At 44.6% G+C, this 16,328-nt stretch overlaps 1 protein-coding gene across 1 annotated transcript in view; it reads right to left on the reverse strand.

Annotated features, from left to right (window-relative positions):
- LOC126547169 (synaptogenesis protein syg-2-like) overlaps positions 1 to 16,328 on the reverse strand; it is a 113,071-nt gene that overhangs the window by 19,844 nt on the left and 76,899 nt on the right. Inside the window, exon 6 of the mRNA XM_072288056.1 lies at positions 5,766 to 6,053. Coding sequence (XP_072144157.1) covers positions 5,766 to 6,053 — 288 coding nt within the window. The remainder of the gene's footprint in view (positions 1 to 5,765; positions 6,054 to 16,328) is intronic.

Genomic DNA, 16,328 nt, shown 5'->3' on the forward strand with positions numbered 1-16,328 from the left:
AGCTTAGCTAGCGTGGTGAAGGTTCAGGGCTCGGGGTAACTTCAAACTAAGATGTGATAAGAACCACAGGGGTTGCCAGCGCCCTTTCAATAAAGCCGGCGCTAGATGGCGTGGCGAGTTCTTAGCAAAGCGCGAAAGAGGAGTCTCGCTGTAGTACACGCCTCGTACATATAGCTCATTTCGTCTTGTATCGATGTAGTGATTCAGTACTAACGCATTACCGCTGACAGTCATAGTGATATAGGTTCTGCCGCAATTTTTAACGCGATAGCGTTCACGGTCCCGTGTCGCACAAAATCCAGTGTCAGTGTCAGCGTCGGCGTCCGGTGCTGGCCTCCCCGTGAGCGAAAATTCCCGTACATATTTAGGTATATGCCACGCCGCGCCTTGCTATATGACATGTGGTATATGCGGGTACGTATATTGCCACATCATACTATCACCGAAGTTGCACCTACCTTCTCTTACATTCTTGCCAAAGTTATTCCTAGTAATTTTAGAATGACAGCCCACAAGCAAATGACATGAAGCAAGAACACCAACAGCGCATGCCTTTTATGTTAAATCTTCTTAGATTGAAATATTAAACGTCCGAAACAATAACAGAAGCCTGAAAATGATGCAAGTGTTTTGGCGCGGCTGTGCACTACCTCCGGGATCAGCCCATGCAAGAGGCCGCATTTTTATCAGAAGGCTCGCCTTCGAGTATAGCGTTCGTCGACAGCGTTTCCCGGTAAATTTTACGGTTACATAAGCTGCAGTTGCCGGGAAGCCTGTGAAGCAGTCATGAATCTTTTAATGCTACCGCGTTGCACTCGTAAAAGCAAAGCTTAGACGTCTCCATTTTTTTTCTTCTTTTTTTTTTCTTTATTTTACAGCGAAGCTGTTTACCTCTACCAACCGGCGATTCTTTCGTGACGCGGTCCACAGAAAACTCGCCTCCATCACCTAGCCACCGTCACGAAGGCGTGCCTTGCCATGTTGCGGGAACCACACTCGATCTCGCTTGCCTCTCTCAACGTGAGATCGCTTGGTCTTCATTCCAAAGATATAACGCATGACTTCGCACTCAACGAGATTTAGGTGCTGTGTCTCCCGGAAATGTGGACGGACATAGTCGCCGAAGTGACCGGCTACGTTGGAATAACGGCCGCGAAACGAAGTGACAACCGCTTTGCCGGAGTCGCCGTCTACGCAAGCAAAAAAGCATGCGTGACCGCGTACACGCTTAAGTCTCACCCGGTCGACTGCGGCGATGTGTGTGCCGCGAAAACCCGCGATGGAATCGTCAGCTTTAGCATGTACATTTCGCCGGGCACTTCCAAGGCTAACGTACAGCGGTTCAAGCGAACGCAGTTCGCGGTGTTGGCGAGAGATAACACTACGCCTTTTATCATCGTGGGGGACTTTAACGCTGACATTTCGAAACAGGAAAACAAGTGGTTCGTAGACTTTGTCTTCGAAGAGTTTGTACTAAAGTGTTACACAGAAAAGAAACTACCAACCACCATCCGTTACTCGTGTGTCAACCTAACGTTTGCGAAGAACATGGCAACTGTCAAAACCGAAAACCTCAATGTATACCACAATGATCATAAAGCCGTCGTGAATGTCGTTGTGCAATAAATGATTATACACTGCATTTTACGGCGTACTCACTTCATTCGTTAGACTTGAATAGGTTAAGTGGATGGTAACAGCTTCGCTGGCAATCCACCTTCACAGTGAATCGGGTCTTCAAATTTTTCTATTCAAAAATTCAAAAAAATATTAATGATGGGGTTTCACGTGCCAAAACCACTTTCTGATTATGAGGCACGCCGTAGTAGGGGGCTCCGGAAGTTTGGACCACCTGGGGTTCTTTAACGTGCACCTAAACCTAAGTACAAGGGTGTTTTCGCATTTCGCTCCCATCGAAATGCAGCCGCCGTGGCCGGGATGCGATCCCTCGACCTCGTGCTTAGCAGCCCAACACCATAGCCACTAAGCAACCATGGCGGGTTTTTCTGTTCAAGCTATGCGCATAAGTCTACAAAAGTGGGAAAACACTACCCGATGACGAGACGAGAAGTAGCTGGTACCGTGTGCGTACGCTAACGTCTCCTTTTTATCATGCCAGTGAACAGAAAGCATCATTACAATAGCTCCATATTACGATATGACCGAGTGAACGTCAGCTGCTACTTACTAAATGTGTACCTTAATGGCCGCTTGAAAACTAAGCCAACAGTTTAGTGAACACCATGACATGGCATTTAGACAAGTAAACTTAAGGTGCTTGAAGCAGCGATTGCGCCACATCAAAACGAGCATGGAAACACCCGCACGCTGAACGTATTAGGGCGCAAAAATAGTAACTCGTCTTGCGTCAACCTCAGGCAAAGATATAACCTGATTTAGGCCGCCGTACGTATATATATATATATATATATATATATATATATATATATATATATATATATATATATATATATATATATATATATATATGTATATATATATCTGTAATTTTTTTCTTTTCCATAAAAAGGCACGTAGTATTAGACTTGCATAATTTACTTAAGGCGATTTTCTGCTATTATGTTTCGTCTTTCCATTCTTAGATGAAGTACTGTCATTACGTGTTATCTACCACTAACGTTTTGCTTGAAGGAGCAGGCTACATCCACATGTCCTCTTATTTTGCTGATAACAATCCCTGTCGCCTGAAAAGCTTCTAATACAGCAACGCAGAGTTATGAACATAGTAATACTTGCCGCGAGACGTATACTTGTCTAGAGCAAAAAGGCGACCCTCAGCGTGTAATTGTGAAAGTTTCGTAACAAAGTACTTCGAATTGTGTTGTAATAATGCCTAAAATAATAGGATGGGGCCTTATTTTCTTGCTGAGTTGTTTTGAGGATGACAAATCAATTTTCTTTCGCCGACTAGTAAGTGTGATAAAACAGCACAAGGCCGATTGAAGAAACAGGTGGGCTGAAACTTTTATTCCCGACTTGATTTGTTTTGGAGGATAAATGGCGTCCCATTTTGTTCGAGCTTTCAGCCTGCAGGCAATTGCGATTTCAGTTTCACATTTTTCCCCCTTTGTAAGAGTACGGAGCACTCAAAAATGACCTTCAATATTTGTCGTCCATTATCATGTGCGCTCGTGTATGCTGTTTCAAGCTTCATGCACATTCATTTTGCTGACCGCACTCGCACGAGGACATGAATTGCCTGTTCAGTTCATGTCGCAGGTAGTAGACTGCTGTGCTCTCTATCCAGAATCCTTTCCTCACGGACCTCATCTAGCTTTGTTCACGCAAAGTTTTTTTTTCGGAAGTGAAATAAATCCGCCGCTTATAGCAGACCAAATTTGTTCTACCCTATGGTATATGAAGTCGCACTAGTATCCCATAGTAATTATTGAGAGAAAATTTGCAAAATACATGTTCCCTTCCTTTATAAAAAGCACTTCTTGAACACTTACTTTGTAACTTTTTTTTCTTCGTGTAAGTTACGCGCCTACAAGAATATCTATTTGATAACAAATTGGAGGTGAACTGAAAAAATGACAAGTGAACTGTAAAGGTAGTCTGCAGTCTAAGAATCAAGCCAGTGTTGGCAGCTCCTTCCAAAGAATTACTTCATCTTCATTCGTTCTCACACTTCCCGATAATAGTAAAGTTGTGCTTATTCTTCTTGGGCCATAAGCACAGTGAATGCACACTCTATCGCGAAACACGCCAGTTCGCGAAAATGGAGCTAAATATACAACAGGTGGTTACTCCCAAGAAACGAGGTGTCATCAGCACGCCCTTTCTTCCTGGCGAGTGGGACTGTAAAATGCGCTCCTGCTTTTTTTCTTTTTTTTTCATTCTTTCTACAGTGAAGCTGTATATGGCTAGCTAATTCGTCCGTCCGTCCGTCTGTCTGTCGGTCGCCTGTACGCCGAAAACTACTCCGGGGCAAAAGAGAGAGAGAGAATGAGAGGGGCACGATTAGCCAACACCACCTAGTAGCACGAGGCCTCTTTACTACAATCCATGACGTCACGCTACCTGGCCCGAAATTTCCCTTGACCAGGCTGGCGCAATGAAAGCGGTGACGTCAAAATCACTATTGCCTACTCGGCAGCATCGCCATTAGACTCTAAGGCAGTCGGGCCAGGTAACATGACGTCATGGATCCGAGTGAAAAGGCCTTGTGGTATCTAGGTGGTGTTGGATTAGCTGTGCCAGTAGTAACGTCGTTGATCTTCGTCGCAGCCAAGCGCTCGCGCAGCAGCTTCTCTCCGGCTCCGAAATGGTAGGCCACGCGTCATACGTACTCCTCAGGAGCGGGCAGCTTTTCATCAGCAACCCGGCGAGCAGAACCGGAAACGTGCTCGTCTACGCAGTGCCGATGCTGCAGCCCGGGCACAAGAACAGGCTCGTGCGGCTGAGCGCAAGCAGCAACTGAGTAACGAGGATCTGGCAGCATTAAACTGTCGTTTAATGAACCGTCGGGATTGACCCAGTGATAAACACTGGGGCCGCACGTTTCAGCTTCGCTGGTTAACCATCTGTACGGAATGACTGGGCGGTTTTATTTCTTTAATGTTTTATTGTGAAACACATTCTTTGTTTCTCTCGAAATAAACTGTCAAAACAATGAGGTGGACTTTTATTCTTGAAAATGAGGACTAAAAGATTTCTTTTAGAAAAGAAGCTTTAGTAATCGCCAAATACTCCAATTTCTCCACCAGGAACACAACCGCGAGTGAAATGCATGCTTGTACCTAAGAAACTGAAGTACGCCAATTATATATGTATTTTTTGTCAGCGACCTGTTATGGTTAAGTTAAAACACATAACTTTCTCTTACCCAATTTATTTCCGGAAGATATATAGAAATTTCCAACCTAATTGCACTAACTTTTTGAAGTATGAATTCTAATTTTAAAGAATATACATAGCATATATTGCTTATCTGCTATTACACTGCAAAAAGAGAGAACAAAAGTTCTGAGGCAACACAGCTTCAACACGACAGATATATATATTCTTCGTTTTGTCTGAACACATACAATTAAATGAATTCCGTGTCATGAATGAATTCCATGTAATGAATGAATGAATGAATGAATTTCATGTCAACCGAGTGTTCGAGTACTAAGAGGTACCAATAGAAAGACTTGACGGGTCTGGTTCCCACACACAAAGCGAAAAGACCCGAGAGCCTGCGGCGTCGACGAGAAGGACTTAATTGTTTTTGCAACAGTGGCCGAAACGGCTCTGACATCCACCACTCCGGCATGGCAAGTAAAAGCCTGGAGTAAAGGCTATCTAGTAACACGTTAGAATGCTAAGTGAAGAGCCGACGGCAAGACATCTTTTCCGAAGGGAAGCTGCCATCTGCAAGGATAATGGCAGTTTTGTAACGGCACAGCGTCAGCCATACAACGCTTGCGATATCTTATTTAGATGAAGCTGCATAGTATTTAGACGCTCGGGTTCCAAAACTGACGTACTACACACAACACTCTCATCTCAGCCAGTCCACGATGATTCCTCGCCGTTTACCAGCGCCTCCTTATTAGAAACGCGTACTGGGTGTAAGTAAAATATGCTCCTCCTCCTCGTCGTGGCTACTCATGAGCTATACATTGCGTTGTTCAACCATACCGCACTGCCTTCGAAGGATTTACATTAAAGGCATGGCAGCGCTTGAGCAGAGAATAGCGTAACCTTCTTTATAATCGCAAAATGCGAGCGCCGTGAATGGCAGCGGCCGGACTCACGCTGGACCCTGAGGAAGACCCTGTTGGACTCGGAGGCACCCTCGGAGTTGGCGGCCACGCAAGAGTAGTGGCCCGTGTTCGAACTCTGGACGCCGCGCAGCGCCACCGACTGGTTGCTCACAATGAAGTTGGAGATGCGCGAGGCGAGCTCGTGGTCCTCGAATCGCCACGAGACTTCGATGAGCCGCGGGTTGGCGTCCACCTCGCACTCGAAGTAGACGTCGGTGCCCTGCACGATGCTGGACCGGTTCAACCGGTTGCCCCAGGCCAAGCTCACCCGTGGCTTGTCTGCGGGCGCGCCATGAAAGAGAAAAGAGGCCGAAGAAGGAACGAAGAATTGGCGATGGCATTTAGGCGGTATACGACACTGACCACCAGTGCAAATTAGGGAGAATGCAAAACGCAGGATATTTCCTATGGAGAGCGTGACGCTTGCGCGCGCGCCAGACGCACACGTACCGTATTCCTGTATATGCATAGCTTCGTTCTTGCCTTTTGCCGTGCGCGCTGTCGGCAGTTCTGCCTATACTTTTCTCTAAGAACTTCTCTCTGTGTATTTGTTTGCCGTTCCTTCCCGCCATTTCACCCCAGCGCCGAGTGGCAGGCCAGAGGCATGAAAACACTTGCACCTTGGCTGACAATTCAACTGCAGGAAAAGGATAATGTGCACTTTGGAAGGATGTCAAACACGTTTTAATGCGAAAGCATTATATGCCCCATTAAGCGAAAATCTGGCGACGACGTCGTTGCCGGCGTGACCGAGCGATGGCACCAAAATAGCTGAGGGCGCAAAGGATAAAAACACGGCAAGAACGTCCGGATGGACGCCAAACTTCTCAGGAAGGTTCCTGTAAACAAAGCAAATAAATGACTTTGAAAAGGAAATTTCTTACGTTTCGGTATGGGTGGGAATCGAGCCCGGGCCTCCGGGGTGCGAGAAGAGCACGCTTTCCCGACGCCACGGTGGCTCCTCGGTTCTGGCTAATAAAAGTGTGGTCTAGTGCGTGCGTCATAGGGCACGTGACGGTGCAGCCAATGGGGAGGAGGTGGCGCCACGTGATGGGTGTATAACATGAGCGCCCTGCCTCATGTGTGGGAATGCTTTAGCATTCCCACAGTATTAAGCAGTCTTAAGAGTCTTTTCAGAATATTTTTATACTTAGTTTATCTGCTTACATGCTTTTATTTTATATTCCCTGCACTGTTTTGCGTGCATGATGCTCATTTTGACACTTTTCTTCTTCCTTTTTTTAAAGGAAGCGGCAGCTGAACAGAGCCCGGTTGAACATCTCGCATTCCCGGTTATATATTTCTTAGTCACTCGTAAGCAAGGTATTGATGACATTTTTTTTTACAATAGGGACTGCCAGAGCCGCGAGATGCTTTCGGCTAGGTTAGACTAGATCGTCTTAGCTGTTAGCAACCCCTAAAATGGAGGTGGGCGAGAAGACACCTGCACGCATATAACTCGACTCATAGTTCTTTCCTTAAACGAGATTTCCTCTAGGTACGCACAGGAGACCCGCTCTGAGATGACGGTCATTTTCGCCAGCCTCGCGAACTTTCTAATCCTGTAGCGTGTACTAATGCAGGCTGCCGTACACCTCCCTTTCCGCCCAGGATCGTTACATAGTTGCGAAGTCTGCTACCTGTGCGCGGATTTCTGTCATCGCCTACGGCTCAGTTTTTGTACCCCCTGAGCCCGCACTAAAAGAGCAGCCCCAGACCGCATTCGGAAGGACACCTCTGATCCGCACGCTGCGAGAGTGGACTCGTGCAGTGACAGATTCATTCTTATATTTCTTGAAGCATCACAGCCACATATTTGACACAGGAACGCTTTCATGTATGGTGCCAATCTTGTAATAGCAATTTTCTTCAAAAATTGGCATTTTAATTACTTTTTTATGTATAACCCCATGTACTTCTCTAACAATTACTCTTCTACCTTGTGCCATGCGAAAGTTAGGTAATGAATTGTCGCCTTCGCTGTCTTGTGTGAAACCAAAAGTGTGACTTCGGTTTCGTGTTTACATAAATGTGATTGGTTTACGTTTGTGATCCGTCAATTTACTACTATTTTTTTGCTTAGATCAATATATTATTTCAAAAATTACAATATTTAGTTATAGATGGCCCATAAATTCTCACAAGGGATACCACGACAAGCCGATGCGTTTTTTTTGCATATATTGTGCCGAGTACGGAGGCTCGTTGAGCGAAGTCTTGCGGTTCTATGTTACTGCAACTATGTTACTGCAATTAGCAGCCCAATGGCATGGTTTAGGACGCAAAAGCGGCCAAAACAAAGGCTTTCCAGCCATAGACTTATGATACGAGCACGTGGACACGAAATTCTCTCACAATGCCCGGAAATATGAAGAAGTATGACAACAAACACGCAAAGGACAGCATAGGGGAAATTGCTTGTACTGATTGATTGAGTTACAGAAATTATAGACTAATGAAAGTGAAAATGGATGAAAAAGCGACTGGCCGCAGGGGAGATACGAACCCAAGTCGTCGCATTACGCGTGTGATGCTCTTACCAACTGAGCTACCGCAGCGCGGTTTTCCAATCCACTTTCTGGGGTATTGATGTTTATCTTCTAGAACTAACCATGGAAGTCTTAGCCAGCGCCACCATTCACAAGCCTTGGAGGCGGATGTGGTTCATGCTTTCTGCCGCAGGCGCCACGCGAACGTGAACTTTTCAGCTGCAGGCGATTGGGGGGGGGGGGGGGGGGAGTCAATAAACCTACGCACGCTACCTATCCATTTGCAGAACTTCCTGTAAGGATCTAATAATATATGCGCTAATAGTTATAATGTAAGGCTCATCGGCGAGAATGACTAACAATGATATATCATAAGAAGCCAACAAACATTGACACCAAGGACAACATAGGGGAAATTACTTGTGCTTAATAAATGAAATAAAGAAACAATAAATTAATGGAAATTAAAGTGGATCAAATGCCTTCGCGAAATGCCTTCGTGAAACAACCTTCGCAAAATGCGAAGGTTGTGGGTTCGGTTCCTACCTGCGGCAAGTTGTTTTTCATCCACTTTAATTTCCAATAATTTATCGTTTCTTTATATCATTTATTAAGCACAAGTAATTTCCCCTATGTTGTCCTTGGTGTCAGTGTTTGTTGGCTTCTTATGATATGACTAATAAAAATCGGGCCTCTCGGTTAACCACCCTTCCTTCTCGTTTATTAACAATGATATAGAATGCTACAGTTAGTTCCAAAGCCAATTTGTCTTTTTGTCTTGTTTTCATGTTTAAGGCTGCTGCAATAAAGTGTTTCTTCGTCAGTTTCAGTAGCCCGATCCATATACTGGACGCACACATAGCCATAAGGTAATAAAATAATTTAAAAAGCTCCGAGGACCCCTAAGCACTTTTTGTGTTGTGAATGCGAAAGCGTTACTGAGCGGTCCTTCGAGTCCTGCGCTGCGAGCAACGTACCAAGGCAGTACGTGCTGTCCGAACCAGCAAGCAGCCTGCGGTGCCGCATGCCGCCGACGTCCTGCGCCACGAGAGACCGGCGCGCGCAGCGGCGAGGCCCAGTGGATGCACGAACCGCGCGCCGGCTTGCGAGAGCGACACGGCGGCACCCACACGCGCGCGTCACGCGACTGCCTCGCCGACGCCAGCACGGCTCAACTCCGCGGCGTCGCGTCGCCGCGTCTGCTCCGTCGAGGCCGCGCTCGTGACGTGGCATCGCCGCCAATGGGAATTTTAGTGCCGCTGGTACAGACGCCAGCTTTCTCGCTCAATGGGCCATGCTTTCGAATCACTAGAAAGTCAAATGAGCTGCTTTACTCTTGCGCTTTGGAAAAATGGTAGACAATGCACTGAGAACGTCTAGCGAGTCAACACATCGTAAAATTCATCCCACTCAGTTTGCCCGTGCTGCGCCAGTAATCAGCGCACGGCGACCTTCACCACACGCGCTTGAGGCCTGGTGGTTGCTGAGACGCGAAACAATTCAAAATGGCTGGGATATAACAAAAGAAAACTGCTGCAGATCGCTTTAGTGACACGGAAGAAAAGAAGATCGGTAATTAGTGACACGGAAGAAAAAAAAATTATTAATACAGAAAGATTGGTACCTTCGAATCAACTCACGCCCATCTTTTTTCGAAAATGAATCCGCAGTAGACGGAAAAGCTCAGCCACGGCTTGCACGGGCTTACATGCAAACAGTAAATGTACACTGCCGATAAATTTTATTAATACGCTTTACGCTGACTCTAGAACTGCTGTCACCTACTTTACGAGAGCATTGCGTGAACGCGACTAATGAAGAGCCTCTGAAACATGCTCAGCGGCCACTGAATTCGGCTTCATTAGGTACTTCCCTTCGCCAGTAATTATTTCCTGCGCAAATCTGATTTACAACTGTTGTCATAATTAAAGCTTCTCACCCGCTTGAATGACCATAAATATAACTTCACTGCAAATAATATTTATGTTCCATGGGTCATGCGTGCCAAGAACATAAGGGAGGGGCGAATACCAAATTTATGTATAGCTTTAGCCTGTATGAATAAATATTTCCGAAAGTATGTCTGTCTAGCCGACGACCTACTTCACGACCCCAGGTTTCGGCCACTGCAGATGCTAGCTGCTCATCAACAGATCTTTCTGTCTGTAATTTCAGCGAACGAAATAGTGGCTTTCTCTATACACAAGGCAGCGAGATTCTTACATTCTTCCCCAGTATTCATTCTTATGTGAAGCGACAAGCCTCGCAAACAGCACGACAGACCTCGTCCGTTTCTATTGCAGCTTCACAGATAATAGGAAGTCAATTGTTGACCTTCTTCCACGGCGGCAGAAAGCAACAATGACTATACACTTCCAGTCTGTTGCTTGTTGACAATGAAGCTGCAAATACATGACGCGCACCTGTTCTCCTATTTTTTTTCTTTAGAAAAAAAAAATGTAACAGATCGTCACAACACGCAGAAAGGAGAACAATGACAGCGCTTGTGTGCTTTGTCGCGCCGCTAAAGCTGGTTTTAATAAAACGTACCCGCCAGCCCAACTAAGCAAGTTGTCCACCTTCTCTTTTCTTTTCCTCAAGGTATCAACCAGAATTAAACTAGTACTTATGTGCACAAAGTGGCAAAGTCAAAAGTTTAATTACAGAATAGATACAACATTAAGTAAATGTAACGCTTGTTGCATTCTTTAAAATGACACATCGATAGGCTAGCTGGTATTGAATAACGTGACGTCTACCCCAAACGGGGCAAGCAAGACGACAGATAAGACGGAGACACGAAACTACGCTAACAAATGATGATTTATTGCATCTGGTCAATACGCAGTATAGACCATCGCACAAGAGTAGGCAAGAAGAAGCCCCGGTTCGGCAGGCAACAAGTGCTTGCTCTTACGTGCACCTGGTTTCTGCCGGCCAAAGATCGATGTAGAACAATAATGAATGTAACTTTAGGGGCTCAGAAATGACGATGCCCAGGCAAAGATGTGAGGTACTCAGCTTATCTCGCTTCCCTTGAACGTTAAGCAGTAACTTTCGACTAATCGCTTTCCATCTGGCCTATCTTGCGGATGCGGCTGCCCGTACGCTGAACAGCATTTCCTGTCCTGACTACGGCGACGTATAAAGCTTTCGAGTATGCCTGTGCGAGCCAACCGTATGGTAGTGAATGTGGTACCGAAGAACCTACGCCACAGCAACACTACTCCGTTGCGCTGCACGCTGAACTTAATTTGAGGTACATATCAGTGATCCGAAACAAGTGAGTGATTGCCTGTCTCTTCTCACAAAAACAAAATTTGAAAAACAAGCTTTCAGCTTTTTTTATGGGTGTTATTCACACAGCAGGAACAACCTTCGTGAGGTTAGAGGAAGCAGCATAACCAAGTGCGAAAAAAAAAAAAAATAAGAGAGCAATCAAGAACGGCCACTGGTATTCTTGTTTGGGTTATTCGATCCCAAATGTATATAACATTGATCCAACCTCAGTACTAAAGATTGCGACTGCTTAGAGCGTTGTGGATAGCGATTGCTTCAAACAGTCTCACTGCTCTCTCTTTTTTGGTGAGCATACTTTGAAGTTTGCGTTCTAAGGCATAACTAGATCTTTATTGATAAAAGTTTGTAAGAAAAAATGCCCGTTTACTTACGGTCGGGCCTATCTTTTGCGTTTTATTTTTTGCCATATAAGCGTTTCTGTATTTTTATACAATACAAAAATGAAGACGTTTTATTGTACGTCGATATCTGTTTTCCATAGAGGTATAGCGTAAAATATTCATTTTTTTTCTTATTTGTGCTTAAACTGCGTCCGTATATGGAGGTCCATAAAAGAATCGGCCATTATATGGGACTATACTACTGTTGAAAAATGTCTCCAGACGAGATAAAGATGCAGAACCTTCCGAACAGAGGCGATAAAATCGCAGCGTAGCGCGCGCCGCGGTCAGCGCGCTACGCTGTAAAGGCGCCGTTGCGAATCGACGTCGTGACCACTCAATTTTGAAAAAAAGAAAGGAAAGTTTGGCATTTAACAAGTGTCACTTCCGGAACATTTTTCAAAAATTTTTAAATAAGGCGTTCTAATAAACATGATACCCGTCGTATTTTTACTTGAACTACTTCAGTGCACAACTTATCCGAGAAGGCGAGCCAGAACGCACGTTTATCGGCTTTACTGCCTCTGTTCGCAAGATTCTGCATGCTTATCTCGTATGGGAATATTTCTAAACAATAGTTTACTCAACTGCTACCCTCGAAATATATTTTCAGATATTGAGATAGAAACGTACTATACCAAATGCAAATTATTGTACAAAAACAAAAAAAGTCTGGCTTTTTAATGATGGAAACACTGAATTCGTCTACATTGCAAGAAATATTAGGCACATCCCACGCATTCTAGGAAACTACGTTAATGAGAAGCATTTACTACACAACCCACAAGATGGAATGTTTTAAAATATCGATTTCTGTGTAGTTCACTTCAGCTCTTAGTAGTTGCTAACGGCCCATCAAACCGAGGCTGATGCACACCCTCTAAGCACGCAGCCTTGTATATCACAATTGTGAACAACTAGTTTAGCGGGTGCTGCGAGGCGGCTGCGATTGAGGGTACACCTACCGACGACATAGCCCAATACACCAGTGCAAAGAGAATGCGTCTCTGCCCGCATGCGTCAGGGGTCTAACAGACAGAGCATCGGGCTGCTGGGATCCCTGGTTCGGACAATGTAGTCATTTATTATTATTGAGGCTGTGATTGAGACTACCCGGACTGCCTGCGGAGAAAAAAAGGTGAGTCAACAGTGGTTGACGTCGAAGAAGGAGAAGGTTTCCCGGTGTCCATTAGTGTACCATGTCGTTTGTTGTTCCTTGTTTTTCATGTTTGTTATTCGGGAGGGAAGAGAGGCTCCTGCAGAAGAGGTTGTCTTTCTTCTTTCGATGTCAGCCACTGTTGAGTCCCCTTAACTTACTCTGCTCCTTACTCTGCTTTAGTACCACGGTGCTCTTTCATCAACAGTTTAATTAACCTTCAGTTCTCCTTACCTTCTTTCTTTTTAGACACGAAAACTTTCCGGATGGGGCCTTATTATTCTGTGAGCAAAGCGGTACTTCTGATTCCCGTTTTAGGCGGGCACATTTTGAACGAGCGCATATGGATTTCATTTCGGTCATTGTTCGCTTATTACACCTTATTACTGCTCCGTACATAGCTATACGCTAACGCGGCACGTTTTTTTGCTTTTGCTTTTTGTTCTAAGCTTGATTTTGAAGCCTTTTCTTGTTTTGTTGTTGTTGTCCTACGTGCACTCTAAGGCCCAAACTTGTCTAATTTTCTAGAGAAAAGTGGTTATATACCAAGATTCCGCGAACCACAAATCGATCTGAAGTCGACAAAGAAGACCTCGTCCTCAAAAAACCCGGGCAGCGAGCCACATTACGCTTCACATTAAAACGCTGGTTTACAGCCACCTCCTCCTTTACGACGTGAAACACCTTAATTTGATCAACACCACTCTAACCAGCAGCCCTTTCTTCATGCTTTTCGCAAATGCATTGTCTCGTACGTGTTCAACTGTTTTATTACATATAATCTGTGAAATATACTACGAACAAATAAATAACAATCTGCGTTCTGTAGTGCCTTTTGGTTTCTCGCGATCCTCTGACTATAGCAAGACGTCCAAATGCATAGTTTGAAATAGTGGTAGGTTCGTGGCGCTAACATTGTAGGTTAGCGCCACTACAGGTGCTGGGAAGGTGGAAAAAGTCACGGCAGAGCACGTTTTCTTGTGATTTCCAATTTATTCGCACTACACAGGGTGTTTATACGCTGGCAAATCTTTAGAACACATACAACTCTCATTAAAGCCCCCCACTAGTCGGGGAAGAGAGCTTTGATATGATTATTTCTGCTGTTCTTCAACAACGCGCATTTAGCGAGTGAAAAGACTTTGGTCTCTTTACGTCTCTGAAGACAAGTTAATTCCCTTTCAACAGACACTCCAGATTATAAAAAAAACTGTTTCAAACGCTGAGTAATTTACTACGAGCGAGAACGACTTTAGCAAGTCGTTCTCGCTCACTCCAATTTTCCCACTGCTTCTGCACGGCCTGCACCTTCCCTGCAGCGACTGCGAAAAACTGATTCTGTCCTGTGTCCATCCTCACGTAGCTTCTGTACAAGCCCTTAGTATTCAGCCGGTCTTATATTACTCCATGTTTGGCATTTAATTGCGCCAATTAAGGTGAACCTATGTCAGAGAAAAATTCCAATACGTATTGTCAGATCTTCTCGACCACCACTGATGACCAGTCACAGCTGGCGAAATGAGTGTGATGTTCATGTGGTCACGTTACATTACGTACCTCTTGCCAAAAAAAAAAAAGAACCTCGGCCGTATTCACAAACATCTCTTATTATAGAATTACCTCTAAGAGAAAGTTCCAGCCAGCCCTGATGTTGCACATAGAATTAGCGAAGGCACCCAGCCAATAAAAAAAAAACACCTACGAACAAAAAGGTTTGTGAATTCGTCCCCAGGGTCACGTGTATTCATACACAGAAAAAAAGTTCTTACGCTAAACTTGTTCGCAAAAGCAGATTCCGGCCTATCATGATCTTCGACATAGCGTTAGTACGACTGTGCGAATATATTCAAAACTTTCGTATAACTAATCGAATATTGTCCTATTCGATTCGGTCTCCAAATCGAATAGCAACGATTCACAAATACCAACAGATTTCGAACAGTTTCCTAATAGCTCAGAATCCTCAGCTGTGCTAAATCGAACATAATATTGGCGCTAAAGTATGATAAATTTCATACCCGCAGCTATAGCAGGCAAAACACATCAGAAGTTGCGCAATAGAGCAGGTCACGTCGCTCAGGGAACCAGACTAAACCGGGATCATTCCCACTTCCAGGGAAGTCTTGAGTATGCGAAGAGACTACGCAGTGTTCCGTATGCTCAGTTTGGATTTTAATAAGCAAGGCTTCATAATGTGCAATGTAATGATAGAAACCTGCTAAAGTTATCAATACTAGGATGTGAACATTGCTTAATAATAATGGTCAAAACCGCTGTTCATTATTTGAAAACTATTTGAAACGTATTCAATATTCGCTTTGATTCGATTCGCTTCTGGCACAGTTCAATTCGTATTCGGCTAAATCTCAAAAAATAATATTCGCGCGCCCCTAAACATTAGCAAAGGCATCCGGTGAATTACGGACAGCATTTAGGAACGAAAAGCTTTCTTAATTAGGCGCCGGGTTCCATAGAACTTACTACAGTTCCTCGGACTGAGGGAAAAAAATTTTGTAGAGAAATGGTCGCTTAATTGGAGAAGAGCGGTTTTTGCCCGTTATCGATTCTGACACTGTAGTTGGCTATGCACTCGAGGACATTTACGGCTATACTTGCTAACACCAAAGGCTGGCGCGAAACTCTTCGACGGAAACGTGTTTCTTATGCTGAACAAATAGACGATACGCACATAACGGCCGTCTTCGTTGCCGCTTTCCAGTACTAATGGAGCAAACATATGCGCAGAAATTGAGGATATCTTACTACGAAATTTATTCGCAGCGCTTACTTCGTACTGATATGAGTCCTGGTGGGACTGCGATCGAATTGGTGGCAGCGTTGCAATTGTTGTATTTTTCCCCATTTAAATGTTAAACGGCTGCGTTTTCTTTATGTATAAAATGTTCGCTTTGCATCGGGTAACTCAGATAACAATAACAGCACAAGGTGGAAAATAAAACGCCGTAATCTGAATAACCTTTGTAGTGAAGCCAAAGTGGGCTTCAAGTCAAGGCGAAAATTATGCGCATGAGGAAAAGAAAGCAACGGGCGCTTAGGTGCGGAACGGAATACCTATTTGCTCAAGCGGACTCGCTGGCAATTCGGTTACCTTCAGCGTACGTCTTCCTGGGTTTTTGTGAAAATAGATGGTATATATAACAGATGATAGCAACCAATATTATTATAGCCACGCCGTTTCAGACAGGGCGAAGACGCATGCAAGCAGTTG

Source organism: Dermacentor andersoni, chromosome 1, assembly GCF_023375885.2.
Source record: "Dermacentor andersoni chromosome 1, qqDerAnde1_hic_scaffold, whole genome shotgun sequence".
NCBI lineage: Eukaryota > Metazoa > Arthropoda > Arachnida > Ixodida > Ixodidae > Dermacentor > Dermacentor andersoni.